The sequence below is a fragment of the Gordionus sp. m RMFG-2023 genome, chromosome 1 (assembly GCF_954871325.1).
Source record: "Gordionus sp. m RMFG-2023 chromosome 1, tfGorSpeb1-WG-v2, whole genome shotgun sequence".
In the NCBI taxonomy this organism is placed as follows: Eukaryota; Metazoa; Nematomorpha; class Gordioida; order Chordodea; family Parachordodidae; genus Gordionus; species Gordionus sp. m RMFG-2023.
In genome coordinates, this window is record NC_088775.1 from 66,165,351 (window position 1) to 66,187,944 (window position 22,594).

General features: G+C 26.1%; 1 protein-coding gene across 4 annotated transcripts in view; it reads right to left on the reverse strand.

Annotated features, from left to right (window-relative positions):
• Positions 1-21,498, reverse strand: part of LOC135931402 (sorting and assembly machinery component 50 homolog) — a 33,307-nt gene extending 11,809 nt beyond the window's left edge. For all 4 annotated transcript variants that reach the window (XM_065468475.1, XM_065468476.1, XM_065468479.1 and 1 more), the window contains exons 1-11: positions 21,423-21,498; positions 21,282-21,383; positions 21,152-21,239; positions 10,099-10,196; positions 9,731-9,870; positions 9,132-9,219; positions 8,901-9,032; positions 5,994-6,167; positions 4,432-4,594; positions 1,796-1,966; positions 1,421-1,631 (exon numbers count right to left, since the gene is read on the reverse strand). In XM_065468475.1, coding sequence (XP_065324547.1) covers positions 1,421-1,631; positions 1,796-1,966; positions 4,432-4,594; positions 5,994-6,167; positions 8,901-9,032; positions 9,132-9,219; positions 9,731-9,870; positions 10,099-10,196; positions 21,152-21,239; positions 21,282-21,383; positions 21,423-21,464 — 1,409 coding nt within the window. In that variant the 5' untranslated portion in view covers positions 21,465-21,498. The remainder of the gene's footprint in view (positions 1-1,420; positions 1,632-1,795; positions 1,967-4,431; positions 4,595-5,993; positions 6,168-8,900; positions 9,033-9,131; positions 9,220-9,730; positions 9,871-10,098; positions 10,197-21,151; positions 21,240-21,281; positions 21,384-21,422) is intronic.
• Between the last annotated feature and the right edge of the window lie 1,096 nt (positions 21,499-22,594).

A 22,594-nucleotide genomic window follows, 5' to 3' on the forward strand; every position in this document is an offset into this window, starting at 1 on the left:
TATTCGATAAGCAAGGATTTAGGGTTAATGAATGATGTCTTTACAAAGCTGAGCATTGTTACTGCGCAAAAATATTATCATGTTTACAAAGCACAAAAGGCTATCAAAGGAGACATTTATTCATTTGTTTAAAGATGTCTAGAATTTTTTAAATTCAAATATTATTCGATTTAAAAACTAATTTCATATTTAAAAATATATAATTTTAAAAAAATATAAATTTATTTATGATTTCTCTGTAAAATATAATGGGGGCCCGTCTAAAGAATGCCTTTGAAAATGAGGGCATCATAATTTAAGCTATGAGATCTTGTGAAAATAAAATAAGAATTTATCAAGGATTGGAATTAAATGATTGGGTAACAATTGATCGAGAATGTTACAACTGGCAACTTTAATTTCTCAACTGTTTGGATACTTTATATTTCCGCACTCATGAGTGCGCGAAAGTTTTTTTTAACTCTTGAATTTACTAATTTTTGGCATCTAGCTAATTTAAAAAGAAAATAATATGGCAAATTTGATTTTCATAAAATTAAATGGTCTTCGTAGCAGATTGGACCTGGTTCACACATACCATCAAAGTGTTAATGAAATATTTTTAAAAAATTCCAACCTAAAGAAAACTATGAAAAGATTAATATGGAAATTTTATAAATTTATAATCTATTTTTTTGTATTTTATTTAGGTAATATTTGATTAATTCATATTGCAATATTAAAAAATTTTCATATATATATTTACTGATTTTAATTTAAAAAAGTATAGCCCTCCTGCCAAATTTTTACGCAATGTGTCACTAACCTCTGCAAACATTAAAATTTCAGGAATAAGCAAACTAAAAAATTTCAAAATGCACTGAATTTTAAGTAAACAGAAGATTTCAATTCCTGCAATTTTAATGTTTGCAGACGTAGGTTCATGATTTTTTTAAGAATAATAAATAATTAATCACAGCAGTTAAACCACACTGGCCGGAATTATAAATACAAAAATTAGGAACGACATAGAACATAATAATAAAATATAGAATATATAATTACAGATTTATTTTGGATTAGAAAGCATTCACTTAATTTACGATATAGTAGAGCCCTGTACAAATCTGCCTGAGTCCGAATTAGGTTCATGGAGAATTATTCTGGTAAAATTATAATCGGGCAAGGTAGGACTCGAACAAATATTTTTTATAAAATTTATATTAAACTTTCTCGCTTTCCTTAAAAAATAAATAGCAAAATTTTCTATAACTTCCTTGATTTTTTTCGCAAAATAATGGGCTGGAACGAATGTTCTAAGAAAATGGGGTCGAGTTTATGAAATATAAAAATTATCGGAACAAGCCGAAAATGAAAAAATAGGTCCAAAGGTTCAACGCAGAGGACTACTATATGGTAATAAGGAAATATTATACTCAACTTGTCAGTTCTCCCAGTTTTGTTATAAAGCGTGTAATTAAATTCACATCGAGCCATATTTCCGAAATTCAGGACTAGGCCGGTTCCTACACTGATCCTTATGTTATCATGCATTTGACCCCAAACGTTGTTCAAACTATCACCATTATTATTATTCGTAAAACCATTGTTTTTAGGGCTTTCGAGCGAAGTTAGTGAACTATTAGGTATATCTGTTTTTATTTGTTTTTCGAATTATAATATGCAATTATTTTAAAAAATCGCATTTTTTGTTAAACAGTGCTGTTGTAATTTTCTAAAAAAGAAATAATTTATCGCGGGTCAAAGTTATTTTTTAAATAAAATGGTATAAAAAATGGATAAAATTTTATTTTACCATCATCGCCAATCAAATGGGGAATTATGAAATTTCCAATGCTTCCAATATTGGCAAATGAGTGGATCCTCAAATAATGGGAGAACAATTTGTAATTATTTTTGATAAAAGGCAGAGGAGTATAAGCATGAATGCCAGACGACCAATAAGAATCGATCCCTAGGGCTTGCCCTAAATGATACAATACCATAAAAAAATATAATATTATAATTTTAAAGCTCTTCTTCCTAAATTTGTCGTATCTGTTTGGATAGTTATTAAGTTAAAGGAGACATTAAATAGTAGGTTGACGATCTTCTATCGTTGTCGTATCAAATTTCTTATGACTCAATAACTTTCCAAAAACTACTATGAATGTACCTACCTTTTTTAAATATAAGAGAGTTGGCTCCATCATTCGCGTTTAAGAATATCGATTATAGCCCAATATTATTATGGCAAGTTAAAATTATCTTATCACACATATTAATATTAAAACATGAATTTTTTTAAAAAAAATACAGTAATTATTATTTTCAAACTTGAATAGCCTCTTTTGTATATTTAATTTTTTTGCATATTTTTGGTTTATTATATTCCATATAGAAAATTTTTCATACAATGTTATTATTAAACATAATATACCCCGTATTTTCGATTTATAAATTGGCAAGAGCGGGGCGGTAGTTTTCCAGTTAGAGGGAGGGCTCTTTATTTGTAAGGCCCAACATTTTTTGGGAATAAAACCAATAGTTAGACATTCAGAAAATTTATGCTATTTTTTTTAAAAAATTTGTAAAAATAAATATCAATATTCAAAATAATGCTATAATATAATTCGCCGATTCTAATTTTTAAATTATAAATGAATTAAAAGATAGACGAAAACATAAATTTTTCTATCTTTCATTAACTCTCGAAACAATTGAAAGTACAACGTCAATATTGAATAACTTAGGTGTTTAAAAGAATATTCGTCCTAAAATCTTTGTCCTCTATAAGTTTATATATTATTTTAATATTTACGTCATAGTAAATGCAATCGCAATTTTCGCTATAAAAAATGCAGAGCTACACTTGAACTCTTCCAAATTCCATCTAATTAAGTTAAAAAGGAGGCAACACAAGAAGCTCATCAACAGTTTTTAGGTGGCTACAGTTATCTATGCAGGTAATAGGCAAAAGCACTTATTTATAACATCCATGGGAAATAAAAAAAATTGGATAAAAGCCCTTGCCTTATTAAATAAAAGTAAAAAGAAATTGGCAAGGTTAAAATTAACTTTTATTGACATTCTGAATGTCGAAAGGAGAAACCTGATACAAAACATAGGATTAAATAGTTATAATAATATCTATACAAGGTGATCAACCTTCAAATAATTTCAATATCTACCTATATCACATCTTCAATTTTAAAGTGTATGGACCCCATTATCAAAAAACCCTTTATATTCCACTCTCTTAAAGTTTTCTATTTTTCTAATTATATTTTCTTCTTTGGATCTATTTTAATATTTATTATGTATTGATCGCGTGATAGACTGGAAGTAGTTTGCCATTTTTAATATCTTTAACTTATTTTGAAAAAGAATTTGTCATTTAAAGGTAATTATATTCGTCCTTTCAATTTTTTTAAATATTAAATTAATAGATGACATGAATTGGTCTAATTAAAGTTTAGGTATCACCTCGTGATATTTATAATTTATCTTATTTGTTCAATGAATTAAATCTCGCTATTGGCTGACTTACCATGTTGAGAAGAATCATCATGGGAACTGATAAATTCGTCAACACTATTTTGCTAAGGAATATTTTAAATTTGAATACAGGAAAATTTTGGGTCCATTTGTGGGGGCCAAAAATTTTGATGAGAGTCAGGTTTGAGGCCGAAATGGGTGGGGGGTCCCGTGACAAAGCTTGGGCAAGCATAATAAGAATTACTTAAGTATTTCGAGACATTTAGATAGGCTTTTATATAGTAAATATGGAATATAATGTTAAACTGGGCAAAAACATGGCTTTGGTTGCTTATATTAAAGCTTAAATTACTTGGCGATACGTTTGATCCATCACATGTATTATTGTTTTTTTAAAATTATTTATATTGGAATATATTATTGTTTTTTTTTAAATGTAGAATTTATTTATAAGAAACAATACAATTATTATTATTGTTTTTACAAGATATAAAGATAATAGAAGAAAAATTAATGTATTCGTTTTTATGTGTCTTATAAGTCTAAAATAAATTAATATAAAAATAGATCTCAAACAACTTAAAAAATAGTAATTGTCCATAGTAAAATCATAAGTCTCAATAACTAAATACAAAAATAATAATTTAACATTTTTTCTAACCTTCATAAGTTCAAAATTAATCTATAATAATGTGTTTACACATGCTTCTGTATGGATCAGAGACAAATTAGTTAGAACCCCCTCTTCTATTTTTAACGCTTTTTTCAAAATAAAATGTCTGTCTCATATTATACAAGTACAAAAGGACAACATTTCAATCAGGCATCAATGATCTCACATGATATAAAACTTTATCCATTCATTAAACAAAACTACTTATACTTACACTTCATTTTTTTCTCCCCTATCTTACCCTTTAAAAGAATTCTAAGAATAAAATAAACATCGCTAACCATAAGCATGAGGACCTAAACCACCAAGTGTAAAGCCTCTAAATGTCAGAGGACCGCCCAAGAAAAACTTGTCCATCAAATGTACGGGTCTAAAGTTGGCTTCGGATTTTGCATTGTAATTACTTTGCACTATAATCCCGCTTCCTAAAGTGAATTGTATTACCTATCTTTTTTTGTTGCCATAATTGTGAAATTATAAGTATGCGATATATATAGAAAGCAATTACATGGTTGGGGTTAACTAGAAGCAATCGATATCTTTTTTAATGAAGTATCAAAATTGAATATTCTTTAATAAATGACAAAAGAAAATAAATATAAAAATGGAATAGTTAACCAAATATAAAAAATATTACACAAGCCTGGAGAATTTGATTATGGCAGAAAGGTTTGGCCATCTATATACGAAATCTCTGGACTTACGTTATATATTTGGCTAAAATCTTAATTTTAAAATTGGCGAAATTGAGCCGTTTAATACTAATAAGGACATTACTTAGTCAATAAAAAAAATAATCGATTCTTAAAAAATAGCTAATAAGAATATTGGGTAACTATAAAATAGTAGGTTTTTCCTCTAAAAATGCATAATGCCAGTTATGTTAGATATAATGATCACTTGCTTAAATTTATCTTTTTAAAATAAAATATACAATTTTTTAAAATAACGTGTTTGTGTTACCTTAAATAAATTTTCTAAGCTCTTATTATTCTGTGTTCCAAACCCAAATCCTGATTTATTGATTTTAACTAGGGTCGCACCGATTCTGAATATTGACATCAAATCTGAGCCTATATTAACTTTTTGTTAAAACAGGATAAGCCAATATTCTTTTAATAATATCTAGAATTCTAGATGAAATGATCGACTTCTGGGAGGTAAAAAAAGAAATATTCATTTAATTAATTGTTAATTCTCGAAACATTAAAGCTAGTTTCAGTAACCCTGTTAAATTATCCATAAATTTTAAGTATTAGCATATCGGATTGGGTTATATTTGAAAAAATCATGAATCGGGGCAGCCCTAACTTTTACCTGAACTCAAACCCTCTCTTTTAAGGGAGGCTTGAAGCCTTGTTATAGATAATCATTGAAAGCCCTAATAAAATTTTTATTTTATTAATTCTAATTGTTTAAAACAACGAATAAATATTATTTTTCAAGTATAATGTAGCAAAATATTAAACTAAATAAAAATGATTTTAAATTTTTATAAATTTATGAAAAAAATAAATTAGATAATTTTTACAAATTTCGGATAAAAAAAATTAAAAATATAAACAAGAATTTGTTTTAGCCTCTGCCAAATAGTAAATAAAAGATTATTTAAATGTATCGTTGACTTTAAATTATAATTATTTTTAAATAATATTTTCTATAAAACCTTAAATATGTAAAATCATTATATGAGTCTCATTCTTTTGATTTAAAATCCTATAGCGCACTTCGACTATACTAAAATGATAAATAAAATTTACTGAGATAAAAATTAATTGTTTGTAATTATTTATTATAATTAATCATTAAAAAAATAATGAAAAGGTTCTTTTTTTTAACATACAGTATCCAACAAAGCAGGGGGTAAAGGAACGTTGTAGTGGAAATCGCATTGGGTTTTGACGAAATTTGCTCCAATCTTTAAGAGCCCAGTTCTGGCAAACTCTTGTTGAAATTTCAAAAAAACTCCCCTGGTGGGTAAAAATAAATTGTCTCTTGTGTCAATATTAATGCTATGCTTTTGGAAAATAAAATTTTAAAGGGATATATAATTGACAAAGTTTAAAATAACATTTAAAATATGGTTATTTAAAGTTAATTGGCATCTTCTGATAGTTATTGATATTGTACAGTTAAAAAATATATGACGTTGTAGAGATCAAATTTTACGTTAAGTAGCATACGGCAGAGATACCAATTTTAAAGACCGACTAGGATTTTTAAAGTTTTTCATTTGCAACCTTCTTTCTCATACTTTTTCATTTCGGTCATTGCCCAATATTTGGGGTCAAAATGGAAAAATCGTCTATTCTTATCATTATTGGTTTCCATTCAATTACCGATTTACTAAAAAAGCTACATAATATTAAATAACAAACTATATTTCAGATATTGTATTTTTGCGGAAAATTTTTTCAAATTGTCGACTATTTATTGTGATCTGAAGCGCAATTTTTATAATACAACAGGCCAAAAATTCCATAATTTTTTTAAATAATATCATTGTACATCTCCTATATATTTATTTTTAAAATTATAGTGGGATCAGCCGGGCTTCATTATCAAAATTTAAAAATACTAATGAAAATGGCAATAAATTTATCGTCACGTATTAGTAATATTATGATGATTTAATGTTTTTAAGGTATTCGACAAAATTTATCATTTTACACGTGAAAACATCACATGGTAAAAGTTTAAAACTTAAAAAAATATATCTCTTGAATAATAAATAAATACTATTTCAAAAACATGTACTTGTCTTGTCATTATTATATAATTTTATTATTTGATATTTAATTTGCTTTTACTTTTTATTCATATAAAGATATATAAGTTGTTATACAGAAAATTTAATATGAATATATATATATAGTAGTAATCTGCATAGGGCCTAATGTTTCAAGCTAGGCCCGTCCCAAAATTTTTTTAAAAAAATTCGTGTTACCCGACACGATCCTGATTTTTTTTGTCCCGAAAAGCCCCATCCGAAATAAAAATTATTTGTCCGCCCAGCCTGAATTTATTTAAATATAGAAAAATTTCATTTTTTATTGTAAATATAGCGCCTTGTTTCCTTGTAAGAATTTAAAAACATCAATTTATATGATAAAATGTAATGATATCATAATTGAAAATTTAAACCCGACTCGGCCCAAATTTTTTTAAAAAATCCGAAATTATTTTTCTGACCGGACCGAGATTTGCAGATCTCTAATATATAGTGTGCTAATAATAAATAATTATTTTTAAGGCTAAAATAGAAAAGTGAAAATCATGATCATCATTAAAAAAAAATAATATGGAAATATATGTATAATTATTCTTTAAGGGTTATAACATAATAAAATAAAACATATTTATTATACAGTGTTGTGATGATTTAATGAAACATATTGACGATTAGATTCAAACCCATTCATATAAAATTATAATTTTGCAAAAATAATTAAAATATAGACAAAGCATTATTGTTCTTTTATTATTCCTCTTATTATTTTAATTATTTTTGTAAATACTATAATTTTATATGAATGGGTTTGAATTTAATGGTCAATATGTTTCATTAAATCATCACAACACTGTATATCTCATAAATACAAACCTTTATCTATAAATTTAAAGATAAGACATATTTTTAGAATTTTAAAGCTTTAAGACTTTTTTTTATTTTTAAAAGCCAGGGATAAGTTATTATGATCAAAACGCCTTTTTAAAAAATGTATACAGAGATTTTTATTTTCCATTATCCTATATAGTACAAAATAATTACAAAAAAGTTTGAAATATATTGGCAAATATTGGAAAAGATTTGTGAAAAAATAGTGGAGCCCTAATAATATTTAATTCAATATTCTTAAAGTTAAAAATAAAGTTTTATCTCTGAAAAATATAAATTGAGATGGCTCACTTGCTCAAATTCTAGGAATAGAATTGATTTATAAAAATATACTATATATTTTATCACACCATATTTTCACTTACACAATAAATCATCTTATATGTAATACCCCAACTGATAGGGATAAAATTATTCCAGTTTTCATTTTTTTAAAAATTTTAAGGATGACATGCCGGTTTTAAGCTAATTTAAAAAAATAAATATAAAGGCGTACAATGATATTTTTATGAATCACTAACCAAATGGAGGCAAATAATGATATTTAAAAAAGGTATATTTCTCACTTTCATCCCTATTATCTCCAAAAATAGTGTTTGGCTAAAATTTTAACAACTAGTTACTCTAATTTGGTTCACTAAATTAATTAAAAAAGAAAAGGGTCAGTCAAAAATCTAATTATTTGATGTCATTTGACATGGAATACAACATGTTATTTTATAATATAATTATACTATTATATTATTCTTGTATTATTTTAAATAAAAATTGTCATATAGGTTTAAATTTTTTCGAAAATTGTTTTATTTTGTTCATTTGTTTTATGACATAAAATCATATTATTAAAAATAACACTTGTTTTAAATAACATACTTCACTGTATCCAATAAGAAAAGGCTATTTATTATTTTCCGTATACTTTTAAAATTTTATTGTGGAATTAACTATATAATGAATAATAAAAAAACAATATTGGGCGTAAAATGTAGACTTTAGGGATTTCTTTTTTCAGTAAATACTACAGATAATCATATAATTTAATTTTTTGGTATTGGTGGTTTCAGTCAATATTCAACTGGTACCCACCTAAAAAAAGGTATCGGTGCATCTCAAACCATAAAAAATTAAAACTTTGAAAGATGTTTTTAACGAATGTCCGTATTGTTCGCGAATGGTAAAAGGGGTGAATTCTTTTCGGCCACTCGCGTGCCTCCAACATGTTTCGAATCCCAGAGTATAATTCAAGTATTTGGTTAAATTATTCTTAATGTAAACGTTAATTATTTAAATTGAAGGAATAAAAAAGAAATAAAGGAATGAATAAATAAATGTGGTAAAAATATTAAATAATTAACATTTAACTTGAAGCATGAGGCTAATTCCCTTCTCTACTTTGAATAGATTCGACCAAGTGTAATCTAGTGCATTGTTAAATAGATTGAGGGATAAGCTTATGTTTTTATTAAATATCATTATTTAATAAAAAAATAAAATGGCACAATAGAAAAAAATATTGATTTTCAAAAAAAAAGTGCAATGAAATATTATTCCATCTTTATTCAGTTTTAAAAATTTAAATCACTGGCCGTTATTAAATGTGCATACTATAAAATATAGTTCAACCATATCAAGTAATCCGTCATGATTTGGTGATTCATATCCTTCCGACAAGAAAAAAAATATAAAATAATAATCTAAAAAGTTTTATAAGAATCAATACTGATCAAATCAACTGGCTCAAGTCAAGAGTGGAGAAGTACAATAGTCAAGTGTCAAATGTGATAAGGAAATATTTATTTGATTAATTGCAATATGATTTTTAAATCTAAAAAAGTTTAATTAATTATCCCAATGTTCTTACTTTGATTATAAGATAAAATTAGGCAAATCTAAAGAGTTTTCATTTTTGGGTAAAAACTTTTTTTTGGTAGTAAAATGAAACAATTATTTTTGTAGTATACTTTGAACATAGCAGGTCCTTAAAAAACAAAGGTTTGGCCAAACCCGCATTGAACCCAAGGAATTTTTGAGAGTTGTAGGATAAATTGAGGTTGACATTTTCACCCCTTCCCATGACATTAGGAATTTTTAGGAAGGATGACTTGTATTTTTTTTAATGAAGTACGTGGGGGCGGGCATTTTTATGTTATTTCAGAACATTATATAATAATAACATTTCAATTAAATTAAATTAGAAAGAAAAGGGCATTAATTATGTTTGCTATATATATTTATAGGTTATTATTTATGATGTTGCAAAGTAAACAGTGTTTTTTATTTTTTAAAATTATTAATGGGAGGTAAAATTTAAGATAAAAATAATTTAAACTAAAGAGTTGTCATAATTCCCAATCAATGTGTTGACCCCAAATCCAATTGGGCCACGTTCTTCCACGTCAAAAATTACTTCGTATTTGCTGGAATGATCTAAATTTAAGAAATTAAAGAAATAATAGTTGTTAAGTGCGCCATAATATTGGTGATCTAAATTATAGAACCAAAGCAATGTTAAGTTTTTAAGTGTGCAATACAATGAAGTGTAGATAAAAAGTAAACTAAAATTTTAGATATCTAAATTTCATGTAGTTTAGAGGTCTGCAAAGGGCAAATTTCGCCCGCTTTATGGGCGGGCAAGTTAAAAAAAGTAATCATTGGTAGGGTGAACGAGCTGGTTAAAAATATTTTTAAAACCATGTGTGGGTGAATTTGAAATATTTTTAAGGCGCCATGATCAGAATTATAAATTATTTTTATATTTCATAAATTCTACGTAAATATACATTAAAATAAATAACCAATAAAATAGTATTTAAATATTAGACGGGAGGACAGGTCAAAATTTTTTTTTTAGATGAATGGGTAGACGGGTAAACTTTTTTATACATAGGTTGACGGGTGAATTAATATTTTTTAAAACAAGAGACCAGCGAGTGTTTGGGTTAAAAACTCGCCCATTGCTATCTCTAATGTGGACCTGATGAAAATTTTTAGTAAATTTAATGAATATTCTTGACTAGTCAAATATTCAAAAATGTTATTTTATTTTTGTGATAAATATATCAGATAATTATTGTAATACACTTTCACAATAAATAAAAAGTTTTAATAAAGCCAGCTATATTTATACATAAATTCATAATAATAAAAATAAAAGGAATCAAAATTCAATTTATTTGTAATGTTTCAAAGGAAATTAAATTAATTTAAAAGATAGTGATATTATTTTATATTATATTGTCTGCAACATCTAAAGAATCACATGATGATTTTTAAAAGCGATAGCCAAAGGTAAATTGCCCAAGATGGAGATTTTGCCGAAAGCGTTTTGATAAATTTCGAGACTTATGTAAAATATTTTGGGGAAAAAGATAATTTTCAAATTTTATAAAATCAATAAGTCATTTAACAATACTATAATTGAGTCATAAAGTATTGCACATATTTAAAATGCGATGAATAAATTTTGGAGTATAAAAAAACAAAATAATTTTGATCATTTAAGGAAGCTAGTTTATTTTTTAAAAAAAATATTGATTTTTTATCATATTGGTTCAAAGATATATGGTAAATAAAAATCAATCATATTGTATTTGCTGGATCAGTTATGTAGTAATATTGAAAAATATCAGATTTAAAAAATTTGTGGATTGACACAGCCCTAATATAGACATAAACAAACACTATATCATTTACAATAATTAGAATTAGTTCAAGGTGGGTTTCCTCTAGGGGTGTACCGATACCACTTTTTGGAGGCCGATCCGATATTAAATTGATATCGGCCGATTACCGATCCGATATCATATCTAATTTTGTATTCTGTAAAGACCAATGGTTTTAATTTTTAATATACTTTTTATTAGTATAACATCTATAATTTAACTATACCATAACTTATGTCATTTAAATATATTATAATGATCAGTTATAGTTTATATTCAATTCAATTGAGATTCTAAAAGTATATAAAATATTTTTAGTGTTAAATCACTTTTATATACAAAGTAATAACATTAATCTATATACATAATAAGTGATAAACAAATATATTATGAAATTTGAAATATATATTTAAAATAATATTTAACATTAATATATCGAAGATTTCTTTTTAGAATAACCAAAATTTCCAATTTATCTGAGGTCAGTCTAAGGTGATAGTAACTGTCAAAATCACCAGCTTCACTAAAAACAGATTCTAAAGAGATTATCGCACACTTTTATAAAATGGATGCGCAAAAAAATAACAATATGGCAGAATGTTAATTAATTATTATTATTAAAACAATATAGATAAAAATGGATTTCGATTAATTTATAAAAATAAATGATTTTAGATATAACTTTTTAAAAATTCTTTATAACTTTTTATTTTTGTTAAAGACGCCATTTTATATCGCATCGAAAAATTTTATATTGGCCGATAACCGATATTTTAAAATGGGTGAAATATCGGCCCGATCCGAGCCAATAAAAAATAAATATCTGTACATCCCTAGTTTCCTCTATAAAATGTTACCTACAAATTGCAAAAGAGCTCTAAATGCCTCCATCATTGAAGAAATTGTTCGCAATATGTGTTTAAAAGAACACACTTTACTAGCAAATGACTTAAACTCTTTAATACTTATTAACTATAATTTCATCACTAATTCAAGATAAACGCATATTTTATTTTAAACAATTAAAATAATTCCAAGTTAATTAAAAAAATCATAAAAATAGAAAAGTAATTTCGATCTTTCTACAACAATTAGTAAAAAAAATATTATTTATATCATTATTTTTTCTTCAAAATCAACAATAAGCATATTTGTTAATTGACATTATAAAAAAATATATTTGTTTAATTAAACAAAACATATTAATAAATTAACAAAACTAGGACATGTCATCCCTTTATGGGCACGTGACATTCCCTAAAAATTTAGTATAAAATAATTAAACAATGTTATAGGGGTTATAATATTTTGAATAATTACATTAAGAGGATTTTTTTTCCCTTTATTCTTCTTCTCCTCGGAACAATAGATTCTCCCAAGCTTGAATCTGATTGTCATCTTGATCCATAACTTGAAGAGAACTTGCTGTATTGATATCTGGAACATACTTACTTCTATTCGGAAGAGCTGAGGGTTTTCCTTTTTGTATCAATTTATCTTTTGTACTATTCTTATCCATTGTTATATCATTCATCATATTTTTATTTTTTATTTCATCATTTTTCTGTATAATTTTTTTAAAAACTTTTTCTCCTTGTTTTTGTAGGTATCATATGACGATTGCATTGATGTATTAAATGATCATCAGCATTACATCTAAACACCGCTTTTTGTTTTGTATCTCAGGGGCATAGCTTGCTTTAGTCACCAACTCAGAAGAATATTGAGAATCAAAGGTCATACCCACATTCTTAGGTATAAACGTAATTTGCACATAATGTGTCTTAATTGATGAGCTGCGATTGTGTTTCCATCATTGGAATTTAAAATAATTTTGAAATAAAATTTTTTTTTACTTTAAATTTATAATTAATTTTAATATTACTTTTAAAAATTAAATACTAATAAAATTTTTAAATTTTAATAAAATAAAAAATAAATTTTTTTTAAAAATAATATTTTAAACATGTTATTAACACTTTTACAGAGTTGTTAACGCTCCTTTTTAAAAGTAGCTAGCTCCCGCTCCTACCTTCTCATTAGGATCTAGCTCCCCTCCTACCTTCTTAATAGGAGCAAGCTCCCCTCCTACCTTCTCAATAGGAGCAAGCTCCCGCTCTCGCTACTACATTTTTAAAAGGAGCTAGATCCCGCTCCAAGTAATGAAGTGCCACTCCATAACCGCTCCTTTGATTTTCATTTTTTTTAGAAGGTACACGAAACAAAATCATATTTTTTTATCAAAGAGTTTTATTTATACTAAATGATCTATAAAAATATTTATAATATTTTATTAGCCTTTAAAAGTAATAGTTTCTAAATTAGAATCTAACAAACATCCATGCCTATCCCCTAAGGCCTGTTTTGCAATACTAAATAAGCGCTCCATAGGAGCACTAGAGGGAAGCGGGGTATTGTATTTTATAAAGATATTTTTTAATTCAGGTATAATAAATGAGGTTGAACAATTAATGAGAAAATTAAAATAAATATTAAAAAATATTTTAAAAAGCTTCATATCTAACAACCCAAGCTCAACTATAATGAATTGCCCAAAAATAATTATAAAATATAGTTATCATTTCGTAAAGAAATTTTTTTTTACTTTTAGATGCTTTTTTAGATTGGAGCTGCTCACTTTTAAAAATGAAATATACTTAAACACAAAAGGCATTTTGCCCTTAAATTTGTTTGATCATTTAGATCAACATCTTTTAGAAGTTTAAAATATTTTTATGATGGAAATGGAAATTCGATTTCTTCTTCTATGATCTATAAACTTACAAGATTTTCCACAAAATTTTCAATATAAAATGAAAAACTTTTAATATTTAAAAAATTAGAAGAAAACCCAATATAAAACTCGGCTCAACATTTAATAATGGATAAATTTAAATAAAATAAAATTTCATTTTTATCGAATTTTAATTATCAAATATTAATATTTAAAAAATAATTTAATTTATACCATAAATTTAAAGGAGCGATGGAGCGGCGCTCCTCCACTCAAGCCCTAAAAGGAGCTAGCTCCCGCTCCTCATTCGGAAAAATGTAGCGCGCCGCTCCTTAACAACTCTTCACTTTTATAATAAATTTTATATAAACACATATTATGATTATTTTTTGTTTTATTTAATATTATGAGAACATGATCCCAAATAACTAAAAAAAATATTTTTTATTAACACTATCCATATCTAAACATAAAAAAAAATTTTATCATTACAAATAATCTTCTAAATCATAGCGTTCAACAACTATGTCCCATAATATTAACAAAAAATATTTTTATTAATAATTTCATCCATATAGTGTTCCTTTATTTTTATCCATTTTAAATATATCTATCAGTATTATAATTAATACTAATACTGCACAATAAACCATATGCCTTTTTTTATTATCAACTTTTTATTAATTATATTACTGTTCGTGACCATTTACTGATCACCACTTGTGAGAAAATTGAAATTTTCTTTAATTTACTTATTAAATCTCTAATCGCATTAATTATCTTAACATTACTTTACAAGTCACATATTCACAATTTATTAAGTATGTTGGGGTGGGTTTAAGAATACCCATACCAGTCAATTCAATTTTACAAAATTAATTGAATTACTATCTTAAGATAATTAAAGCGAAAAATATCATCAATTTGATTAAGTATTTTAGGTTATGAATACAAATTATTCAATTCATTTATAACAATTAATTGAGTCCATGAGTTTAAAACCTATAAGATTAACAGATCACTATTGAATTATAGATCTAAGATCTCACTCTTAGATGATCACTACTACCCCATTATCTAAATTGATCTTAATTAATTTAGATTCCAAATTTGCTACTATATTATCTTTTGCCCATTTTTTATTTTTATTATCAACTAAACGAGTCCATATCTATTGTCCCATAAGAAACTTTATATTTCGGTAATTCCATGACAAATCGACCAGCGATTCGCCGATTATCTCAAAAATGAATGAAACTTAGCATGTTAATTATTTATGTTGTAAATGTTAATAAAATCCAAATTTTAGAGTGCTAGCTCAACCAGATCCAAAGATATACGCTTTCAAAGTCAAAAATCGCGAAGTGCGTGATTTCATTAAATCTTGTTATTTTAAAAAATACTTAAGATAGAGTTACAAATTATATATCATTTTATAGCCCTTAAAATTTTACTTTGGAAAATATAAAAAAAAATTAAAAAATTTCAAGTATTTTCAAAATTAAAAATGTTAGGAAGGGATTTTTTTGGGTGCTAATATTCACTAAAAATGTTCATTACCTTTATATTAAACGATTTAATAAAAAATCTCGATACCCATTTTTGTTTTTTAAATTTTATATGAATTTTAATAATTTTATAAATAAAAAAATGCAATATAGATGGCGTTATATTAATTTTTTTTATAATATAAAATTTTAATTAAAATATGAATAGTATTGTGATTAAAATTAAAAAATCAATTGAGTATAACCAAGAATGATGTCCTGGGGCGATATGTAAGCAGGCAGCCCATACAGATATGATTTTATTAGGACGCTATATTGTAAAATAAACATATTTTAATTTTGAAACAAAATTTTCTTAAATTCCAATGATGGAAACACAATAGTAGTGTTGTTAAACGGCTAAGTCGACTAGTCAAGTTTTGAGTCGCAAAACTCATTTCAATTTGAGCGGCTCAATGAGCTGCATGAGTCGGCTCGATGAGTCGGCTTTAGGTAAACAACTTTAATGAGTATAATATATAGAGGGACTCTGAAGCCGACTCATCGAGCCGACCCTGAAGCCGACTCATCGAGACTCATGCGGCTCATTGAGTCGCTCAATTTGAAATGAGTTTTGCCACTCCAACTTGAGTTCAAAGTCGTAAAAATTCGACTATTTAACAACACTAGTCGACTCTGAAGCCGACTCATGCGGCTCATTGAGCCGTTCAATTTGAAATGAGTTTTGCGACTCCAACTTGAGTTCAGAGTCGTAAAAACTCGACTATTTAACAACACTACACAATAGCAGCTCATCAATTTTAAGACACATTATGTGCAAATTATGTTAATCTAAGTATACCTACAAAAATACGAATTGAATAATAGAATTATTCGTATTCGTTTAAATCGAATAATTCATTATTCGTATTCGTACGAATAATAAAATGATAAATATATTTGATTTGTCGAATATTCGATTCGAAAATTTTATTTAACAAAAAATTAAAAAAGATCGATTATAAAATTTATTTTGTAAAATTTAACTATGGATAGACCCGTGCGCCGACGAAACTATCGGCGGCGGGCGCAATTTTCAAAAATCTAATCGACGGCTGGCGGCGCGCCGATTTTTAGCCACCGTCAATAAAATCGGCGTAAATCGGCGTAGTTATAAATTTTTATAACAAATTTTTTTAATTGCTTATTAATTTTTTAAAAAAAACAAATAAATATACACTTCTACAGATATCTCGGCATATTTTTTAATATTCATTTAATAGAAAACTTATTATATACAAAATCGATTTCGTAATTTTATAATATCTTGTATAAAAATTATTTTATTTAAATTTTCTGGACATAATGATGATCTCCTTGAATTTAACGTCAATCCAGCGGTAGAAAAAACTCTTTCATTGGGAAGTTCACTCTTCTTTTCTCTCCAAAAATTTAGAACGTACATATCTTGGAATGTCGTTTTCCAAGAAAACTGTGGCATTCTTGTTCTAAGTCACCTAACTTGGAATCATAATTTATATTTGTTGTGTTTATTAGCCAATTTTGTCAAATAACTTGAATTTAATAATTCATCTTCATCCTCATTAGCTATATTTACTACCTGATTATCATTATTCTCTATAAGTTTAGATGTTTTATTATAAATTCTGAAGCTTAGCAAAAACATTATTAATTAAATCCTTATTTAATCCAGATATGCTTTCTAGCATAATTAATATACACTGCCAACGTGTTTGGCTTGGGACATTTAATTTTAAGGTTTTCATATACGTGGAATTATTGTTATTATTATCATTGGAATTGCCAATTTAAAAACGGGTACCAGGGTATGGATCAATGCTGTCAAGATCTAACATGTCTGATGTTAAATCTATTGTACTTAGACATTTCTTTGATACTCGAATTCAAATTCAACTTCTGCAGTTTTATATCTTAGAGCAGTAATAATTTCTCTAATTCTTTTGCAAAAAATTTCCAGACTATTAGATTTTTTATTATCCAGAGTTAGGATACTTAAACTATTTATAGTATTATTAAATGTAGATACATCCATTTTTAAAATATTTAAAATTAAGGTAACTTTTGGAATTTTAGATTTTTGATTGATTGAATTCTAAAATGAGTCAATATAATTATGATTTTAAAATAGTAGAAAATAAAAATTCATTAAAATCCTGATTGACATTAAAAAATTACAAGAGTGATGTTGACCAATTATTAGAATAAAAATGTATAAAATATAAAAGAAATTTCTGTGCCGGCCGTGCGCCGCCGACATGAAAATCGGCGGCGCGATTTTCTTAAACGGGGGCATTTTCGGCGTAACCAAAAAAGGTCGGTGGCCGGCCGAGGTCTAACTATCGATAAAAGACAAACAAATTTTATTAGTAAGATAAAATAGAAGCATACATATAGTATATTTATATATAATGTAGAAAAATAAATATAATATTTATATCATGTATAAGACATATCTGACAACAACCAATTCTTCAAACACAAAGTTTTTAAATATACTTCAGAGTTTATACTATCACATAATGTAGATGAGATGATAGATTTTAAAAAATTTATCACAAAATGATAATACATATTATAGTGAATTTTGATATAAGTTTAAAAAAAACTATTATATTTAAAATGATAATATATATTATAGTGAATTTTGATATAAGTTTAAAAAAAAACTATTATACTTATATTAAATTTTATACAGATTTACTTATAAAATATTTTTTACAAAAATGATTTGGATTTTAAGGTTTTAATATAAAAATGGTTCATAAAATTTATAAATTACCCCCAACATTATTTTAAAAAAGTTAATAGATTAGTACCTTGTATATGAGTACAAATAATTGTAGGGAATATAGATTGCCAAAAAACTATGCATCTAAAAATACAAAACTCACATCTAGCAATATTTTACAAATAAAGTGGTAAAAATTTAGGCAAAAAGTAAAATTTATGATTTCCCCAACATCAAACAAAGGATAAATGTCTGCATCGCCCGTCATTCATGACGGGATAGCTACTAGTTTATTATAATTGTGTATGTGTTATTAATTCCATAAAATAAATACCTTCGTACATAAAAGAATTTTGTTGTTTTGGATTATGAAGTTATTTAAATTTTTTAAAATATAAAATGCTTCTGCAATATTACACTAGGAATTTTATTAAATAAGAATAACTTCAAGTAAAATTATCAAATATATATATATAATTAATTTTCAACATATATTAATAAATTATTTTAGTCTAATAATCTCAAATACGATAGAATAATAGGGAAAAAATTATTCAACGAATAATATATTTCCTTATTCGAATTCGATTCGTATTTTCGAATCGAATAATTCGTATTCGTAAAATACGAATCAAATATCGAATAACAAATAATTCGTTAGGTATAATCTATGAATGTAATGATCCTTGATTCTCAATATTCTTCACAGTTGGTAACTAAAGCAAGCTATGTCCCTGAGATACAAAACAAAAACGATGTTTTAGATGTAATGCTGATGATCATTTAATACATCAATGTAATCGTCATATGATACTCTACAAAAACAAGGTCAAAAAAGTTTAAAAAAAATCATCCAGAAAAATGGTCAATGATGATAAATCAGGAAGAAAATATCAATTACAAAAATAATGAATAAAAAATATATATCCCTTCCTAATTGAAGTAAGTATGTACCTGATATCAATACAGCAAGTTCTCTTCAAGTTATGGATCAAGACAATAGTAATACTGATTATATAACGTTGACAATCAGATTCAAGCTTGAGAGAATCTAATGCTCTGAGGAGAAGGAGAATTAAAAAAAAATCTTCTTAATATAGTTATTCCAAATATTATAACATATAACATTATTGTTTAGATATTTAATAGATTTATACTAAATTTTTATCTCAATAAAAGTGCCCAGTATGCTATCAATTTATTACATCCTCACCAAGGTCTCATAAATAATATTTGTGTTGCTAAAGGGCCCAATTTTTTTAAAAGGATTATCCATTATTTTAACAAAAAAAATTATGAAAGCTTTGAGATTTTGTTAATAGATGTTCAAACCATTATGCTATCAATAAGCAAAATTCTCAGCCTTGCGTAATATTTTTGGCTAAAATATTGGGTTAACCATTTTTAAAAATCTTGCCATTTAGCAACACTAAATCATATGAAGAAGCTTAGGATATAACTAAATTTCTGCAGGGAAGTGGTAATCAAGTAAATTTAGCTAATTTAATAAATTAAAGATAAAATGGTTTCTTTGAGCAAAATATTAGATAAAATCTATGTATAAATATTATAAATCAGATGTCAGGATCGTAATGGAAGGGATTTTACCTACCTTGTCCTTTAAAGGAGGCAGTTCAACTAGTAAAATTTTAATTATAGAAAAACCTTGTAAAATTTATGAATAAATTATTTATATAAAAGTAGGAATTTAATAAGTTATTCAACCCTTAATTTTCCAGAGGGTCTTGAAGACCATGTTTAAAGTGTTTTAATTATAAAATTATATTAAATGATCTCTGTCTTTTGCTGTAATGATTAGGGAATTTAGTAGCAAGGTTTTTACAATTGGATGCCCTTCTTGATATCAACCAACCCCATCGAGGAGACTGTGATCACATTCTAGACCCAGACCAGAAGACCTTTTAGACCTCCATTAGCTGCCATAAGACATTGCCACTCCTCCACCATGATGAGACTAAAGAAAAATCAGAGGAAAAATTAGCCTACCTGGGTAAACCAGGAAATCACTATAAAAAAAAGAAGATCTTTCTTTTAAATTTTTCCATTAAATTTAAATGGGAACAGTCTACAATTTATAAAAAGTATCATCCAAATCCTATGGGGGTAATGAAATTTTTTAAAAAAAAATAAATTTGGGTAGGGTCTAAAAATATTTTTTTTAAACCAAGACTGGACTAATTTTTAAAGTTAAATTTAAAATGTGTAATTAATCAATTGGAAAAACATACAATAATGGAGTACTTATTAATTATTTATTACTGATATTTTTGATTTGCCTTTGAAGCAATCTACAAATTAGAAATATGCTGGGCCATGAAACTTTAAAAAATAAATCACAAAGGCCAGAAAAAAATTCCCAGAAAACCAGGTTTAGATCTAAAATTCTTCTATAAGGCTTTGATATGTCATCAGATTAAATTTGAATATTATAAATAAATTATTACTTAATTGTCCTTACATTTTCTAGAGGTTATAGTATATCATCATGATATATAGAATTGTCAATCAACAGTCCTAACTGTTTAAAATTTGAAAGTCAATTATTTTTAATGATGAATTTTTATTTATAGGCAAGAAATGAACAAATATAAGGGACAAAGATAAAAGTTAAATATATTTATTTTTATAAAGAACCTGTCTATTGTATTTTTAAGCATTTTGTCATGTAATACATTTTATTTAATTTATTAATTATTATCTAAATATACCATTAACATTGGCAAATTTGATATCAACACTGTTAAAAACACCAAATTTAATCAAATTCTCTCTTGTTTCTAAACTCTTGCATATAAGCTATGCAAATGTTAGATTAAATACTTTACATAAAATATTTACCTCGCTAAAATTATTAACAATAAATAAATTGCTAATTATTTTGTTCAATACGTCAGACTTAGTGTATTTGATACCACTTATAGATACTTTTTTTACCTTGGCCTATAAACGATTATTTTTTAAAAAATTGAATTAAATTACCGATAAACCATTCAACGGGGGATCCATAGAAAATTCGCGCATTTTATTCGAAAATAATGTAAAAGGGTTGATGAAAGTAATGTATCAAAGGCAATCACATATCAAACATTAAAAAAAAAGAGTAGTGACAGTTATGACATAATTAAGTCCATGCCAAAATATAATACACCACTTCCATCCTATGCTCCTATTGAATGGGTGTTCACTGCAGCACTTAAAGTAACAATCTTGCTTAAAAAAAAATTTGTTTTTTAAATATATTTTTATAGTGTTATCTTGATTTTTGTATTTAATTTTTTAAATTAAATCACTTTTTAAAAATAAAAAATTTACTATTATAAAAAAAAAATTATTCTTTAAAATAAAAAAATTATACACTATTTCAATGAAACTAGTAGAAAACCCGTCAAAAATGACGGGGAATGATAATTTTATTCGTTCTCTTACATTGGATGTTACCTTTTATTTATAAACCATATCCAATTTTTATACTTTTTATCACCCCCCCCCCTCCTAAGGCCAAGATCAACCAATTAATACTAAGTGAGTACTATTTTTGATTAAAAATATATTTAAATTAGCTTTTACTTGAAACCCATATCAAAATTCTTTGTTAAAATATTATTGATTACCTAATGGCTAATATTTAATATTAAAAAATCCCAAGCCAGGTCAAAGCCCACAATAATTTTGAAAAAATTTCCCCAAGCCCGGTTCAAGACCATAATATTGATAGTTCAAAAATAAAATTTTAAAAAAAAATGTATTAATCAGAGATCTTCATGGTTCTTTTTTTGATCAGGCCTAGTCCAGGCCTGCAAAATTTTTTTTAGGTCAATATCTGGCCCATATTATATATTAGAAAATTTCCAAGCGTCAAAGACCTTAACAATTTTGATTTTTCCCAAACCCAGCCCAACCCATTATAATTTCGAAATTTTTTCTCAAACCTGGTCGAACCCATAATAATTTTGAAAAATTTTTCCCAAGCCAGGTCCAATCCTCTATCATTTTTGAGGAATATTTTCCAAGCCCAGCCAAACTCATAATAATTTTGAAATATTTTTCAAGCTGAGATAGTTAAATTTATAATTAATTGTCAAAACCCTGCCTTTGGTCTGGGGAAGTTAATGATGAAAGTGTTATATCTCTATAATCATTTGGTGATTTAG